The 17,667-nt window shown below is 43.7% G+C and overlaps 1 protein-coding gene across 3 annotated transcripts in view; it reads right to left on the bottom strand.

The window, feature by feature from the left end:
- USP53 (ubiquitin specific peptidase 53) overlaps window positions 1-17,667 on the bottom strand; it is a 70,472-nt gene that overhangs the window by 48,641 nt on the left and 4,164 nt on the right. For 2 of the 3 annotated variants that reach the window (XM_006112603.4, XM_075929815.1), the window contains exons 2-3: window positions 4,810-5,567; window positions 1,635-1,727 (exon numbers count right to left, since the gene is read on the bottom strand). In XM_006112603.4, the coding sequence (XP_006112665.2) occupies window positions 1,635-1,727; window positions 4,810-4,953 (237 nt within the window). In that variant the 5' untranslated portion in view covers window positions 4,954-5,567. Of the gene's footprint in view, window positions 1-1,634; window positions 1,728-4,809; window positions 5,568-6,686; window positions 6,928-17,667 lie in introns of those variants that run through there. The other variant, XM_075929814.1, reaches the window with a different exon arrangement.

Below are 17,667 nucleotides of genomic sequence, written 5' to 3'. Positions count from 1 at the left end.
AGCTGGAGGCTGAAGGGGCACCTTTATCAGACTCTGCCACTGAGGACGGTTGCCTCGGCAGTATCAAACGCTCACGATCTGATGCCGGATGCACGGTATTTTCTAGTAACAGCAACTTCAGTTGAAGTTCTCTAGCCTCTCTCGTGCATGCCGTAAGTGCTTGCAGTGCTGACACTGGCAGGTAGCATGAGCTTGCCCCAGGCACTAAAAGCACTGTGAATGTCTGTCGGACACTAGAACTGAAAGCCTGAAAGACAGGTCGTGCTTAAAACTCCGGGAACCAGGCATCCGAGGAAGAAAAAACGGCAAACTAGGAAAGGGGTCTCAACAAGAGAAAAGGAAAAAAAAAATTATACTAACTACAACGGCTTAACAACTAACAGTAATAACTACAAAAAGCTACAAAGACTAACTCTAATGAGATTTACAAACTATTCAGAGGGAAGCTCTCAGTGCCAACTGAAGCTGGTGGCAGCAGAGAATGAACTGAAGGAACAACTGGCTGTGCATGCGGAGTAGCTGCAGTGGCACTTGCCGGCTGCTCCACGTGCATAGCCCACCGAGGGTACTGCTACTTAAATTCTCCGACTACAGGTGCAATAGCAAACCAGACACTGGAGCACCCACAGGGACATTCCTCAGAGAAGAAATAAATATGCCTCTGCAATGCAGATGTGAATAAGATTTGGAAACACTGGCTGCAATATTCACACACCTTGGGGTATGTCTAGACTACATGGCTCCGTTGACGGAGCCACGTAGATGAGTTTACTAGCCATAGGAAAATGAAGCAGCGATTTAAATAATCGCTGCTTCATTTACATCAAAATGGCTGCTGCGCTGTGCCGATCAGCTGTTTTGGTGGCACAGTGGGGCAGTCTGGACTCGCCGCAATCGACAAGGGAAGCTTTTGTCGACCACTCCATTATGCCTCGTGAAATACCCCTAGATATCAACACCTTATGATTAAGGTCTCTTTCTACAGCAGACTGAATATGTGTACAGGTTGGACCTCGCTGGCCTAGTACCCTTAGGACCTGATTGGTCCAAAATGGGGGGGATTTGCCAGACCAGGGAAGGTCCCTCCCCTCATAGCCATGGTGCCACCAGGCTAGGACTCCAGCCTGCCCCCGCTGCTGCCTCAGCCCCCCGGGGTTCTCTGTAGCCCCACTATTGCCAGGGCCAGATTGCCATGGCCCGAGCTGCGCAGCCGGGGTAGAGCTCCGCTGCTGCCTGGCTCCACAGGTGAGATCAGAGCTCCCCGGCCGCTGCTGGGGCCGGAGGTCCCTGCTATGCTGTCCGTCCTCCTCTCACCCACCCACCCACCCCCACCCCCACCCACACACACTGGGCTCCTCAACTGAGTCAATAGTGCCCCTTACGGCCTTCCTGCTCGCTGCCAGACCTCCCTCTTCCTGGGCTCTGTGGTCCAGAAATATCCATGGTCCATGCTAGACCACGGATGTTGCCAGGCCCGGGTGTCCCAGTTAAGGGAGGAGCAACCTGTACCAACAATTAATGTCTGAAAAGTATTATTTTATTCTAATGAAATGTGATGTCCCCATGTCATAAAATGGATAGAAAATCTGGAAATACAAACTGATTCAAGAACATTTCAAATGTTCAATATTTACCTTTAAAGCACAAAATATGCAGGCATCACCCTGACAGACATGTCCAGTTAAGCCTCTGAAGCTCCTTCGGAATATATCAAGCTGCCATAAAACCTACAAGAAAAATAAATGTGAACAGAAAATAAGGAATTTAGTATAAAGATTTTTATCTAAAAACATGAGGTTAATTTAACCACACTTACTAGACTTTTTTAAACTTTGTGGCAAGTTCAGCGTTAGCATGTTAATTACTAAAAATTACAGTCCTTCCTTCCCCGCCCCATTAATTTGGTACCAGCATTTATTGCCTCCCATACATATATGAAAACATGTTCAGATTTTTTAATTTTAAGAACAATGATCCCAGATATTGCACATATGGAAAGGGGTGTACGTAATATCTGTAATTACTGAATAAATGACAACACACATTTTTAAAGTAAGTGGCAGATACAGGCAGGGTCACAGGCATTATGGCAAACATTATGGCAAACAGATGGCAGATTAAAAGTAAATATTAGAGAAAATGCACAAAAAAGGTAGAAGTCTTCCTCTGACTTTTTAATTTATTCCACCCTCCCAATGCACTCTTTCAAATGGAGAATGAAGTGATGACAATAAAAAAAATAGTTACGTATGATGAACACTGTTCATATACAGCCGGTCCCTGACTTACGAATGGGTTATGTTCCAAACACCTGGTCGTAACTCGATTTGTTTGTAAATTGGAAATACATGCTTTTACATACAGCCGCACTGTTCAGAAGTGCAGATCGTGCGTTTGTAAGTTGAGGACCGGCTGTAATTGGTCGTAAGTGTGGATGGTCGTAAAACGATGCATTCATAAGTCAGGGACCAGCTGTACTCACAGACTATTCTATAGTGTGCATCTTCTTTATTACAATGGCTGGTGAAAAACATTGGTCTTAACCGCTGTCTTTTTTCCTCAGGAATGTCCGCAATAAAATCACTGAGTTTGACTACAGAAATTACACCATATTTACATAATAAAGCAGCATAATTGGAAATACGGAATTGTAAGGTGGAAGACATATAAAACGTATGTCCAAATGAATCAAGTCTCTTGCTTTCACAGTCCAATGGGATGGACCGGAATTGCTGCTGCTTGGTTTTCAGCACCATGCCCGGCTATCTAACTACAAGAAGGGGATAGACTGGGAGAAAAAACAGGTTGTTGGGGTTTTTTTTAAATGAACTAAAGTAAGCTACCGAAAACTGATCAACCAGCAAGAAAAAACCTGGTTTTAAAAGTGATTAGTATCTAAAAACACGAACAAGACAGGGAGTGCTGCTGATTTATTGTCTCTGGCCGGAGGCAGTAAAGAAGGAACTGAGGGGAAGGGGGGGAGATTGCGCATGCACGATGCCTGCCACCTAGGAGTGTATGGCTGAAGATGCATGCATGCATGGCTCCAGGGACACTGCTCTAAAATCTTTATTCGATGGTTCTGCGGTGCACCTAATGTGGAGCACCCACGGGGATATCTCTCAAAGAAGAACTGCAATATATTTATACACCTTTGTGTTTGTGTTTTAGATTTTTGTATGAAACTGTTGTATAGCAGATCTCACTAAAGCATAGTAGTGCAATAAGAGAGATGTTCCCCTTCATTCTTTTAAAAGTTAAATGTAATATCAAGAATAGGAAAGATGCCCCACAGCAGGATAATGAAGGAAAAACAGAACACACAACAACAGGCATGTTAAAAATTGAATCTAACCAAAAATTTTATTTGACATCAAAACTTTTTGAGCTCCAACACTATTTTGAAATTAGTTGTATTGGTATTCTCAAGACAGGAAATGTTATCTTCTACTATGAAAGTATGTTTTTCCCACCCTACCATGGGCTTTTTAAAAAAAAATTGGACTGGCATTCCTCTATAGGAGAAAAATGTGTACTTGGGGGACTAGCCTACACTATATAAAAAGCCCCCTATATTTATATTCCTTTCAGGTGCACTCTGAAAGGAAGTTTTTTACCATACAGCATCCCAGGAGAATGTCTAAGTTTAATTCAAGGTCAATTTTGGAACCTACAATGACCTTCAGAACATGTTGTTTTAGATCTATAGTTAATTGATAAACATGGCAGTTTATAACAAGATATACATATGTAAAAAATAGCTTTTTGAAATATATGCTTTTATACAGTAAAAACAAATCTGGGTTTTATTTCTTTGACAAAATGGAACAAGTTTCTGATCATAGATACAGCTGGTCCCCGAGTTGCCATCGGTCAACTTACGACCATTCACAGTTATGAACAAAGCTGTTATAAATGGCGGACCCTGAGTTACGAACGCGATCCGTGCTTACGAACAGCGCAGTCGCATGTAACTCTATGGGGTCCGACTTACGAATGAACCAAGTTACGACCAATTTCTTGGTCTGTAACCGGTTTGTAAATCAGGAAGAGGTTGTACTATACAGAGAAGTTGCTATATACATAAATGAGATTAGAATCAGATCTTTGATAAAATCATGCATAATAAGACAGAATTCAGACCAAGGTACCAACAAAACGAATTTGGATTGAGTACTATAGATTTATGTACTAAATTCTCAAGTGATATTAGTTTAAGTTAAAAAAATAATAAAGATAAACTCTTTATCCACACAGGAACACTACAAACATTTTCTGCCATCATACAAGTTTTAAAGGTTCAGTATGTGCATATAAATAGCTCTCTCATTTGAAAGACAAATGCCTGTTCGTAAATCTTGCACATAAAATGGCAGAATAGATGTTTGAGTGTGACTGTTCATTACAACTTGAGAAGACTAGATCTGAGATAAATCTAGGCTGTTTAAGAGAAATCCATAGAACACCAACCACTATCATAGTATCTTGTTTCTTTCATTTGTTCAATCTTCCACAATCTACTTTGTTAGCAAAAGATTTATAATCATGCTAATCCAATCTTTTAGTTTTAGCAGAATTGCAGCATCATTATCAAACAGATTAAGAAAAGCATCAACACAGTCAAAACCATTAAATGAAAATCTTACTGTACTTCTACAGTGCAAAACTCATTAATTATAGGACAGCTTTAAGAATATCCTTTAAAAAATAGGTATATGTTCATTATGCAATTAAGCTGCTATAAACATCAACTTGATTTTTTTTTTTTTTTGGTAAAACAAGTGTAAAAGTGAGGACCATTTTCCTTACCTGTACAGCACTGTTAAGAAAGCAACTGTTTTGCCCTGGTTCATTTAACAAGCCTTTGGTAGGGGCCAAAGACAACATACTTCCAGGCTGATATACTTTTCCAAGGTTACCTGCAGGCTTCCGCAAGAACTTTACCCACGCCATTTTTTTTTAATTATACAAGAGTGCAAATAGCTCAATTTAATATTTTTAAGGATATGACAAGTACAAGGCAAAGGAGGAGGACTTATGAGAAGTGCCTTAAACTCATGGCATACTTTCAGATAGTATAATGTGGCTTCCACTTGTATAGCCAACAGCTGTTGTCGAAAAATTCTTTATCAGGAACAGTCTTGTCAACTAAACTTAGAACCACACAAAAAGTTTTGTAACTTTGAAGACTTAAAAAAAAAAGAAGAAAAAAAAAAAAGAAAATGAAAAACCCATCAAAATGATGAGGTCCCCTTCAAATTAAACTATTTTGAAGATCCAGATTTGTTGGAATGAAAGTCTTGCTGAGCAAGCCACAGTATCTGATTTTTCCTTCTAAAGATGTTTTTGAATCAAAGTATTAGAAGATATATTGGAAGATAATTCTTGAATACTATGGCCATAATACAATACAAAAATAGAAAATTATTTTCTGATGTTATATTGCTGTTCTCTCGTTTCCTTGAGTCTTCCTTTTCCTTTTAACACAGGCTCTCTCCCCCATGGTCCATGAAATATATTCCAGGATAGAAGACTCCATATTTTATTTCATTATTTTGTCAGTAAATCTGCAACAGGAAAAAAGTTTTAAAATAAGCCCTTTATAACATTATTAAAGGGAAAAAGTGTTAAGATAGATAAGTCAAATTTCAAATAGTTCAGTATTCATCATAGTCCAGTTTGTTATTCAATCAGAGACCATAATGGGATTACAGGAAGAGCCCGGGTTATGTCAATCTGACTTACGTCGGATCCCTAGTTACGAACGGGGGGGAGGGGGTACAGCTAGTGCGGGGTGCCTCCCCCACTGTCACCACCTCCGGCGGCACAGGGGGTGCTTCCCCCCAGCAGACCAGGGAGACGCGGAGCTAGCGTCTCCCCCCCCCCCCCCAGCAGACCAGGGAGACGCGGAGAGGCTTTTCTCGCCGCGGAGGACGCAGGCGGTGGGACCGCCGAGACGCGCCGCGGTCCCGCCGCCCGCATCCTCCGTGGCGAGAAAAGGCGCTCCGCATCTCCCTGGTTTGCTGGCGGGGGGTGCAGATAGTGCGCCTCCCCCCACTCCCCCCAGCAGACCAGGCTTTTCTTGCCGCGGAGGATGCGGGTGGCAGGACCGCGGCGCTTCTCGGCGGTCCCGCCACCCGCGTCCTCCGCGGTGAGAAAAGCCTGGTCTGCTGGGGGGGAGGCGCACTAGCTGCGCACCCCCAGCAGACCAGGGAGACGCGGAGCTAACCCCCCCCCCCCAGCAAACCAGGCTTTTCTCACCGCGGAGGATGCGGGCGGCGGGACCGCGGCGCGTCTCGGCAGTCCCGCTGCCCGCATCCTCCACGGCGAATCCCCAGCAGCTTGTCAGGTGGACTGCTTAAAGGTTCGGGGGCAGCCCACCATGCAGAACGCCCCAGAGGCATGGTTCAATGCTTTTTATGGAGAGTTTTGAAATTGTGGAGTTTTGTTCTGAATAGGAACAGAATATTTGAGAGCCCCTGTTGTTTAACCTTACTAAATAAATAAATACAATTAAAATCAAATAATCAAAAGGTTGGCTAACAAATCTGAAACCTCCTCCAGTAAAATTGCTTTTTAGCAGAAAGCTGGTTCATCCACGTTTTCAAGTAATTCCTGTACGAGAGAGCACATACTTAGAAAAAATATAAATGAATAAAATAACCGCGTTTTCCTTGTGCTTTTACCTCAGTACCTAATATGCTGTCAAAATCACAGAATCCATCCATAAGTATCTCTGTATGAAAACACACAAGAGAAATGGGCTTTCATTTTTGCATTAAAGTCATGTACATAGTTAATATGATCCTATATAAATTACTTTGCATCATCTCTTTACATTTGATGGATCCCTTTAAAAAAAAACAGGAAAGAAAGGAAAAAGAAAACTACTGGCAATTTGACACCTCTTTATACTTGGAGTTTGAAGGCGACAGTGGGGGAGGCACCCCGCATTAGCTGCTTCCCCCCAGCAGACCAGGGAGACGTGGAGTGGCTTTTCTCAGCAGACACCTCAGCTTGAGAATAAAGGACTGAGGGAAGTGAGGTGTGGGAGAATAAAACTGAGCTCTGGAGAAATGTTTGGCTAGAGTTTCCCCTACAATATGTACCAGTTCCGACTTACATACAAATTCAACTTAAGAACAAACCTACAGTCCCTATCTTGTATGTAACCCAGGGACTGCCTGTACTTAAAAGAGTGCTTGTATAAAACCATATAGAACAGATGAAGGAAATCTGTTTTATTCTCATTTAGGTTCTCAAAGGAGAATACTGGCTTGCCTTAGATAAATTGTACTTCATCACTACTCAAATGTTTTGATAGGATAGTTCCAATGTTTGTATATGTATGAAATATTTCTCTGTTTTTAAAGAAAACTAGACAGATCATAATTCCAGCCACTAAAGTTGTCATGTATTACATGATGGTAAGAATGTTGTCAATGTTACATATTTAGAGGAGGGATGTTAAATTTTGATTAATCAGCTAATCAAGTAATCAATGGAATTTCCACTGACTACTCGATTAGTTGATAAGCGGGGCACTTGCTATACTGCTGTGACTCTCCCTTTGAAATGTACAAGAGACACACACAGCTCCTGTACATTACAAAGGGAAAAACAGGAGGGTTCTTGTACTTTACAAAGGGGAGGCTATGTCTACACTACACTTATTTTTCGGAAAAAGGTATGCAAATTGCACTTTGCAATTCGGGTATCTTTTTCCAAATCTTTTTTCCAGAAGAGGCTTTTCTGAAATTTGGTCCATCTACACTGGACCAAATTTCGGAAAAACCTCCTCCTTCAGAAGAGCCCTTCTTCCTCGTGAAATGAGATTTACAGGGCTTCCGAAAGAGTGCATCTGCTCTTCCAAAAAAAAAATTCTGAAGACCAGCTGCATTCCCTGGACACGGCAGAGTTTTTCTGGGATACCTCCCGTGGGCAGCTCTTGTACATTTCAAAAGGAGAGGCAGTGGGAACCTGTGCTAGCAGGGACCAAAGCAGTCCCCGCTGGTGCAGGTTCCCTTCTGTGCCTCTTCCTTTGAAAATTACAAGAGCTGAAAGCAGCTCTTGTACATTTTAAAGGGAGAGGAGCAGCAGTCGGGACCAGCTCACGCCATTTCCCCGCTGCCCTCTGCCTCCCCTGTTCTCTGCAGAGACAGTGCTGAGGGGAGCCAGCTTTTCAGCCAGCTCCCTCCAGCACCAATCCTGCTCCTCCCCCTTGCTGCCTCTTTCTGATAGAGGCAGCAAGGACAGGGAAAACAACTAGTTGAGTTCCTACTCAACTATCTGATAAGCAAATGCTTGTCAACTAATTGATTATATCCCTAATTCAGAGCCAAAATTTTAAACTCAAAATACTGGATTATCCATTTAGATCTGCAAAATCCATTTGCACACTACAACTTACTTATTTCATATATTAGCCCAAAACAAACCCAAAGATTATCTACTAGGCAAGAAAAGTTAGGCACAGAAAGTGCAAAGAACCTGGAGATAGCAGTGGCACCAGAAGTCCAGAATTTTCCCCCAGATGTTGAAGTGCACATAAATGAGCTACTAAAAATTACACACTAAAGCAGGGCTACTCAACTGTGGAAGCCCCAGGGTCCACAGTGATACTCACAGCACATGCCGAGGGCTGCAATCTAAGTGTGGTTGCATATACATGCAAATATATGCAAATAGCTTATGTCACACTGATGGGCATGAATACAAAGCACTTCCCACAATGACACAGTGCTCCTAGCACCTCCTCCCTTGGGGCTAGAAAGACCAACACCCTGTATCTGCCTGTTCCAGCGAGCCTGTATGCTTGCATATTTCAGTGCTCAACCCACCTGGGAGACGCCTCGCTATTGTGGAGCATGTTCCCAGTGGAGACCATGTTCAAAGGATCCTAACCGTGGGCCACATGTGGAGCCCCACGTAAACCCAAAGCACACAGTGGGCCGCAAACAAACGGGCCGCATGTTGAGTAGCCCTGCACTAAAGGGTTTGAAAAAAGCAGCTTCATCCCTATAATCATCTTTTCCCCTCTAGCGTGGCAATGTAAAAGTCATGTGCCAATTGAGGATTACAATTTTTGTTTAGAATGCTGTAAAGAACACAAAGTTGTCATCCAATTATGTAGCCCCAACAAACATTTTTAAAAGCTGAATTCTTTAGCTAAACTGTAAAGAAATGAGACCTCATATAGAACTAAAATATGCCTATTAAAAACATCCCTAATAAGAAAAATCTTTGCACCCCTAAAATTATCTTCCTTTTAATGCCTAAAGATCCTCCCCTCCGATGTCCCATCTTTTAAAGGACACACTGATGCTCTATATTAGTAAGAATCAATAACTGGAACTTCCCATCAAAAGTCTGTGTTGACCAGTGCATAACCCCATGCTTTTTGTTTACTGATGTTACTGTAACTCAATCATAAGTAATTGGATCTTAAAAATGCAGACAACAAGATGTATGATCCACATTTACATTGAGCAAAGAACTTGTTAGAGATTTAAAGATGAAAATTAAATCTCTATTTAAAACCAGCATCAAAATCTATTGCAATAGATTATTAAAGTGATGATTTCATTTTCCTTAAGATTATTTAAATATAGCCAAAAGAAAAAGCTACAATTTTTATTATATTGTATATACATATCAGTTTAAGAAAATTATTAAAACAAAGTATCTCAATGTGAGAAAAGACTCTCCCCTTAGAGCAGTGGTGTCCAACCAGTCCTGAAGCAGTAGCCACACTCAGCTGACCAAACAGTTAGTGGCTAGCATGTAGGACATCATGGCCTTAGAATTATAGTGAAAAATGTGTCCTTTGTTATGTAACTGCCATTCTTCCAAAAAGGAGCAAGTGAAATGGAAGTAAAAGACGACAGAGGAGAAGGTAACTGCATGGTACAAATCAACATGAAAAAGGACTTGCAAAGCTAAAGCATGCAAGAGTGACAAATATGCACATCATTATTAAAGTAAAATCTCTCAAGTATTTTTGCTACAGTTGGAAACTTTACTGTTATATATAAATAGCAAATAATGGAACACTGCACTAAGGATGTAAAGAAAGTCAAAGTGAGCAGGGACATCCATGCTTGGGAGACCAACCTCACTACTCCAAGAAATCAGCACTTCAAGTGCTATGTCTACACTGGCACGATTGTGTGCAAGAACTCTTTTGCAGAAGAGTTCTTGTGCAAAAACTCTTCCACAAGAGAGTCTACACTAGCATGTGCCTTTGCATAAGAGATGTGCTTTTGCGCAAGAGCATCCTTGCCAGTGTAGATGCTCTCTTGAGCAAGAAAGCTCTGATGGCCATTTTAACCATAGGGCTTTCTTGCGCAAAAAATTCATGTTGCCTGTCTACACTGATTTCTTGCGCAAGAACAGTTGCGAAAGAGGGCTTATTCCTGAGCAGGAGCATCAGAGTTCTTGCGCAAGAAGCACTGATTTCATACATTAGAACGTCAGTGTTCTTGTGCAAGAACTCGTGGCCAGTTTTGACAGGCAGCAAGTTTTGGCATAAAAGAGGCTGCTTTTGCGCAAGATCGCACCAATGTAGACACAGCCTAAGGTAGCAGTTCAGAGCAAAGATTTCCCCCGATGAACCTATAGTTCAAACCTGAGAGAGAATATTTCCATACTGCTGCTGCTTCTGTATGTTGGAAAGCAGATGCAATAGTGCCAGGGAAGCCCTTCAAAGACTGTTTCCCTGCAGTACACACTTCCCACAGTTCTCTCCTGTATCCATCACCTTCTGCTTCCAGTGGGAGAACAAGTGTGGAGGCAGGGGTAGGAATGTAAGCGACTAGTCAACTACCCAATAAGCATATGCTTGTTGGGTAGTGACTCAACTAGTCGCTTCCCACCCCCTTGCTGCCTCTTTCAGAGAGGGGGAGCAAAGTGGGGAAAGCAGGAGCCGGTGCTGGGGGGGAGGGGAGCCAGTTTAAAAGCCTGTTTCCCCCACCACTATCTCCATAGGGGGACAGGGGAGGCAGAGGCATCCCTACTGCTGAACCTCTCCCTTTGAAATGCACAAGAATCACAGGTACAAGAGCTGTGGGCGGCTCTTGTACATTTCAAAGGGAGAGGCGCAGCATTGTTTCGTCCCTGCTAGCGCGTGTTCTCCGCTGTGTCTCTTCCTTTGACATGCACAAGGGCAACAGGCAGCCCTTGTACATTTCAAACGCAGGAGTTGCAGCAGGATAGCGAGCACTCCCTTTATTTTCTAATCCATTGACTACTTGATTCATCTAAATTTAACATCCCTAGTGGGGTGCAGAACGAGCAGGCCACAAAGACATTTGTGGCATCAAATGGGGACCAAATAGGTATGTTGGAAGAGATGTGGAGGAAAAGATATTTGGTTGGGGGGTGGGGTTATTGGCCCTGTGTAGGTGATTTGAGAGGCGGGTGCAGAAACCCACTGAAATTCTAACACAAACACTGGACTCTCCCATTAAGCACCCTCCCACCTCTTACACCAGGGTCTCCCTGCTCTCATTTATCTTATTACTGTCCCTAAGGGGGAGAAAACTACTAGAGATGGAAGTGAGTAGTCGACTACTCGCATCCCCCCCTACTGCCTGTCTATCAGAGGCAGCAGAGGCTGGGGAAGCAGGAGCTGGTGTGGGGGGGGAGCTGATTTAAAAGCCAGTTCTCCACAGTTCTCAGAGGAAGCAGCACAGGGGAGAGGGTCAGGGGAAACTGTCATGAAGCAGCCTCTTCCCACAGTGAGCCCAGGCTTGCCGCAGGCAGGTGCTGCTCAGCATCCTGCGGAGCAGTCCTGGCCATGGGGTGTCCGAGCTCCCCGCTGGGACCCCCTGCAGACAGGGGCTGCTAGAACTATCTCAGTCCTGGCTCAGGTACCTACCCCTCCTGTGGCTCTGCAGTTTAAAAGTAGTAGGAGTTGTGCTGCCTGTCTGTCCGGCTTTTACTACATTTAAACCGCAAAGCCACAGTGGGGGTAGCTCTCGGACAGGGCGCGAGCCAAGACTGAGGCTTCCTCTCCTACTGACTACACAAGGGGCCAGCAACCTGCAGCACACATGCCACAAGCAGCATGAGAGCTGATTTCCCGTGGGGCAGGAGCTCATCTCCACCCCTCCCCACACACAGCTGGGAGCTGCTGCTGCAGCTCCAGCCTCAGCCGTGCAGCTGCAGGCTGGATCACTAGCTCCAGCTTCCTGTTTAGAGGGGGAGAGGCATGCATGCATCATTGGGGCTTCCCTGCCCAGCTTGGGTGTGCAGCTCTGAGGAGCTAAGGGGTTAATCTCCCCCCTCCCTTCATAGGGGTTAATCTCCCCCCTCCCTTCATAGCTACAAGCTTCTTGCTTCAGAAGGGGGCAGAGCCCAGCCTGCTCTGCAGAGCCTGGGCTAGGCAGCCAGAACATGTGACGTGCTGAGGCCCAGGCTGTTCCCCGTGGGCTGTGTGCAGGGTTGGGGAGCCCCTTTCCCTGCGCCCCTCTGCATCTGGACAGCCCCAGGCTCTGCCTGCCCCAGCCCTGGAGCTGCAGTCTGCAGGCAAAGGGCTGGGCAGGCATGGAAGAGACTCTCCCCATCTCAACACTGCTTCTGGGTGGCTGCAAGTCCCAGCACTGCTTCCCTGCCGGTGAATTTAATTAATTAACGGAGATTGCCTATCTCCTAGAACTGGAAGGGACCTTGAAAGGTCATCAAGTCCAGTCCCCTGCCTTCACAGAAGGACCAAGTACCAACTCCTGACAAATTTTTGCCCCAAATGGCCTCCGCAAGGATTGAACTCAGAATCCTGGGTTTAGCAGGCCAACCCTGGGGGCACAAGGATGTGGGGGCATGAGGGGGATGAAGGAAAATGCGGAGGGGGCAAGGATGCTAAGCAGGGACAGATGAGAAGGGCATCCTGATGTCAGTACCCCGTGATCAAGCTCCCCATGCCGTACACCATGTCAGCACCCCTTGATCAAATTCCCCATGCCATACACCATCTCCAAGAAAGCAAGTCTATTCTGTCTCCTCCATTAGTCCATGCCTTGTAGTATGTGAATACAGAATGACATTGGTTCTGTTGCGCGCGCACACACACGCGCCACATTGTTAACATTCAATTTATGATCCATTGCAACCTCCTGAAGTACTATGGTCTAGAAGATAGTTCTGTACTTGATTATTTTTCTTCCTAAACATAGTACGTTAAACCTGTCTAATAATTTCATCTTATTTATGTCAGGCCATTTTTCTACTTTATCAAGATGATTCTGAATTCTAATTCTGTCCTCCAAACCCTGGCAACCCCTCCTATCTTGGTGGAATGTGCAAATATTATATACACTCTTCACTCCATCATCCAAGCAGTTAAGTAAAATACTGAATAGTAGCAGACCCACGGCAGGCCCCTCACAGTTTAATAGAGAAACATTAATACCTAGTCTTTCAGTATAGCATTTCAATCAGGTGTATACTTACTTTCTGTAACAGTCTAGAATGAAATATTTCCCTAGTCTGCTTATAAGACGGTGTCAAAAGCTTTACAATGTCCAGACAGGCCATGTTTATTGCTTTCCCCATCCACTATAGTTGGTTTGGCAGAATTTGTTTCTGACAAATCAATGCTGGATAATACTTATGACCTTATTACCCTCCAGGCTGAACAAACTTTTATAATGTTGTTCCAGTATTCATCAGGGGAAACAAAGTTAATTCAATTAGTCTTTAATTGCTCAGTTCCTTTTTAGTCTCCTTTTTGAAGGCAGAGCTATGTTTTTTTGCACACTCCAGTCCTCTGAGACCTCACCCATCTTTAGTCTGAATATTATCTGTTTACCTTCAAGATAAACACTAGTTGTTGCTTTGGCTAGTTCCTTAAATGCTGTAGGGTGAATTTCATCAGACTTAAATATATATAAACTTACGTAAATATCATTTAACCTGTTGTTCCCCTATTTTGGCACAAAAGCCTTCACTCTTTTTGTTAATACTGTGTTAAGCATTAAGTGGATTAAATATTAAACATCTTTTTAGTGAATATCCTGTACTGGATTCAGATTCAACCATCTATCCTTTCTACAAGCTAACCTTTTCCAAGCACTAAACCATCCTACTGGTAGTGGTAAGGTCACACATAGCAAAGGACAAGTCTCATCTGAATCTCATTTGCATAGTGCTAGCACTTGCCTTTCCCGCGTCCGGACTGAATTCCAGACATACAGTGGGCTATCTGCTGGTGGGTACAGGTGGGGAAAGCTTTAGTGATGATGTGACAATGAAGCCTACTGTCTACAAAAGAAAATCTGTTCCACTAATTAAATAGATTTAAAAAACAGATTTTATTAATTCAGTACACCCACTCTTGCAGATACTCATTTCAGTTTAGGAATGCCTAATATCAACTTAGTTTCTCTCAACAAGGATAGATTGAAATGACACAAAAATAAGTGTTAGCACAAGAGGGTGCATTTTATCAGTTTCTAAACTGATTTAGTCAATAAAGTGCTACCAGACTATTTGTTGTTTTTTATTTAACTAAGTCCATGTTTTAAGATTATTGATAGTACAAGGAATAAAAAGACACAACCACCAAATAAATGCATTATTAGAAGAAGAGTAGGAAAGAAAATAAATTAAATGAGTTTAATTTGAAGTGGGGAAATGCTACTGGAATTTTGGCTAGCGATTTAACTACGTAATAGCAGATACTGTCATTTTTTCTACTAGAAGGAAATGACACAAATCATGCAATCCAAAACAGACCAAACTTCAGTGTTCCCTGCAGCATATAAACTGTCATTAAAAAAAAATGAGACTGGTTATTTGGTCTTTGTACAGTGGTAGTGCTCAAAACCCCAATCTAATCTCTTTGCAAATATGAAACAACTGAGTGAGGCCTCATCTTGAAACTACAGAAGGAGACTGAAACCATTTGTTCTGGCTGTATAAACCTCATGCATTCATCTCAACTCTTGAGTATAGTGAAAAGGTTTAAGTTCCATGCGAGGTGCAGATTCAGTCTGCTTTTGAACTACATTAAGTTTGCCTTAACAACTGTTCTGATTTGTAACAGTAATAAAGAAATACTCCATTTAAGCACAGTCACTAAGGGTAAGTCTACAGCAAGGAGCTGGGTTTGGCCAGTTGGTTCCCCGCTGGCTCCTCACAAGCACCAGAGGCCATGGAGCATGGAGGGTGAGGGAGGCAGGGAGGAGCTGGTACACATGGAAATCCAGGTTTGAAGCCTGCTGCCTGAAGGTATACACTCCCACAGTGGCAGCGGGGGAGGGTAGATGGCATCACAGGCAGGAGCCAGCTTAAAAGCTGGCTCCCCCTAAGCACCGGCTCCTACCTATCCCCCTCAGCAGTACAGGGCAGGGTGCCACAGAGCAACCTCTGTCTGCAGCAGGCTTGGGCTCACCATGGACGGAGGCTGCTCCGTGGATGCCAGCACACCCTCTGTCCGTGGGGAGCTTGGGCCCCTTGTGGACAAGGGCTGCTGCCGCCCCACACTGCTGCCTCTAACAGGGGCAGCAATGCGGGGCAGCAGAGGTCCGCATGGGGAGCTACATGGGCAGCTCCCATCTGCCACCTCTCCCCCACACTGCTGCCTCTGTATTAGAGGCAGCAGCACATGGTAGCAGGGAGCTCACCAAGGGTGGGGCTGCTGGCCCACCCCTGGGGACTATTGAATAGTCGTGTAACCACTAAAATTTGATGCAGTTACACAACTATTCAATTACATGCTAACATCCCTACAATACTCTGGATGTGATCTCACCAGTGCCGAATACAGGAGCATAATCACTTCCGTCAACCTGCTTAGCTACTACTAATGCAGCCCAATATGTCATTAGCAATCTTGGCAAAGACAACACACCGTTGAGTCATATCCAGCTTCTTGTCTACTATAATCCCCAGGTCCTTTTCTGCAGAACTACTGCTTGGCCAGTTGGTTCCCAGCCTATAGCAGTGCATGGTATTCTTCTGTCCTAAGTGCACTTGTCCTTGTTAAACCTCATCAAATTTCTTTTGACCCAATTCTCCAGTTATTCAAGATCACTCTGGACCCTTAATGGATGAGGCTTACTGGTTAAGGTTAACTGATGGGGAGGGAGCAGCTCCCTACCACAGGTGAAGGGGAAGAGGCCACAGGCAAGGGCTACTCTGGCCAGGCTGGAGTAGTGATTTTAAGTGACGAATTGACTAGTCAACTATCCAATAAACAAAAGCTTATCGGACAGCTGATGCACTAATCGACTAGTTGCTTTCCCCCCTGGCCCCCTTTGCTGCCTCTATCAGAAAGAAGCAGGAAGGGGAAGGAAGAGGAGGAAGTGCTGGGGGGAGCCGACTTAAAAGCTGGTTCCCTGCTGCTCTGTGGGAGTGGGCAGGGGTGCAGTGGCAACAGTCCAACTTTGAAATGTACAAGAGTCCCCACCAGGGCGCTTGTACATTTTAAAGGTGGAACGCTGCGCTAGCCCTTATCGACTAAATGAATGGTCAATGGAAATTTCATTAATTATTTAATGAGTTAATTAATCAAAATTTAACATCCCCAGCCTGGAGCAGCCCCTGCCTGCGGTGGAGGGAAAGAGAGGGGACAATACATGTTCCAGCCCAGCTGGGGCGGAGGGGAAGAGGAGGGGACATTGCAGCAGAGCTGGAGCAACCTCATCACTCACCCCCTTTTGATCAGTTAGCCAAACAAACAGTATGTTCAACCAGTTAGCCAATTAAATGGGATTTTATATCTCTATTATAAAGTACAATAATTCTCATATATGTCCCAATAGTCTACTCTTAACTAATACTTTAACACCTATTTCTCATTTGTATACTGCTCTATGATTTATAAATTAGTGTAACATTTCATTAGGACTCCAATTTAGAAATACCCATCATTGGAATGCTGAGCAAAACTTCCTCACAGCAACAGGTCACCTTCAAAATATCAGCATGCAGTTTAATATAACAGCTTTCACCTAAGTCTCTTAACTTCTTTCTGTTCAAGTCTCAGAACAGGCATTCTTTGCCTTCCTTGACTTGTCAATTACATTCAGCACAGTCAGCCATGCTCTCATTTGAAAAAAAAATTCTTGCCAAGACTCTTCTATCTTCTTGCCTCTCTAATCAGCATTTTGGTCTCAGAATCCTTATTCCAGCTTTCAGTGCACATCTACCAAGCTCCATTCTTGGCCCCTTCCTCTTCTCATACCACATCCTCTTTTGCGGATCCTATTCAAAGTCATGCCTTTAGCTATAGCCTTTACATTGATGATTCACAAGCCTGTCTGACATATCCTTTTTGATGCCCAGCTATCTGGGTAAGCTCAACACAGTCAGAACTGAGATCTTCATCTTCCCTCTAACCAACTCTCCCTGCTTATGCCATCAACCCTACTCAGGTTTGTAATCTGGGAATCCATCTTTCACTCAAACCACTTTCTCAACATGGACTTGAGTGTGGAAGTGTAAATGTTGTCACTTCTTCATGCATGACAGATTTATGATCCAATCTTTCTTCTCTATCCATACAGCTATATCTCTGGTCCAAATCCTGATCTTACAGCTTCAGTACTATAATATCCCCTTTTTTGATTTTGACAAATGCAATCTTGCTCCCCATTCATTCAAACCATATCTGAAAAAAAAAAAAAAAAAACGCACAGCATCCCCCCACAATTTGCATATCTCCAC

Source organism: Pelodiscus sinensis, chromosome 5 (genome assembly GCF_049634645.1).
Source record: "Pelodiscus sinensis isolate JC-2024 chromosome 5, ASM4963464v1, whole genome shotgun sequence".
Classification (NCBI taxonomy): Eukaryota; Metazoa; Chordata; order Testudines; family Trionychidae; genus Pelodiscus; species Pelodiscus sinensis.
The sequence above is the reverse complement of the archived record's forward strand: the minus strand, read 5'-3'. Positions and strand labels throughout refer to the sequence as shown.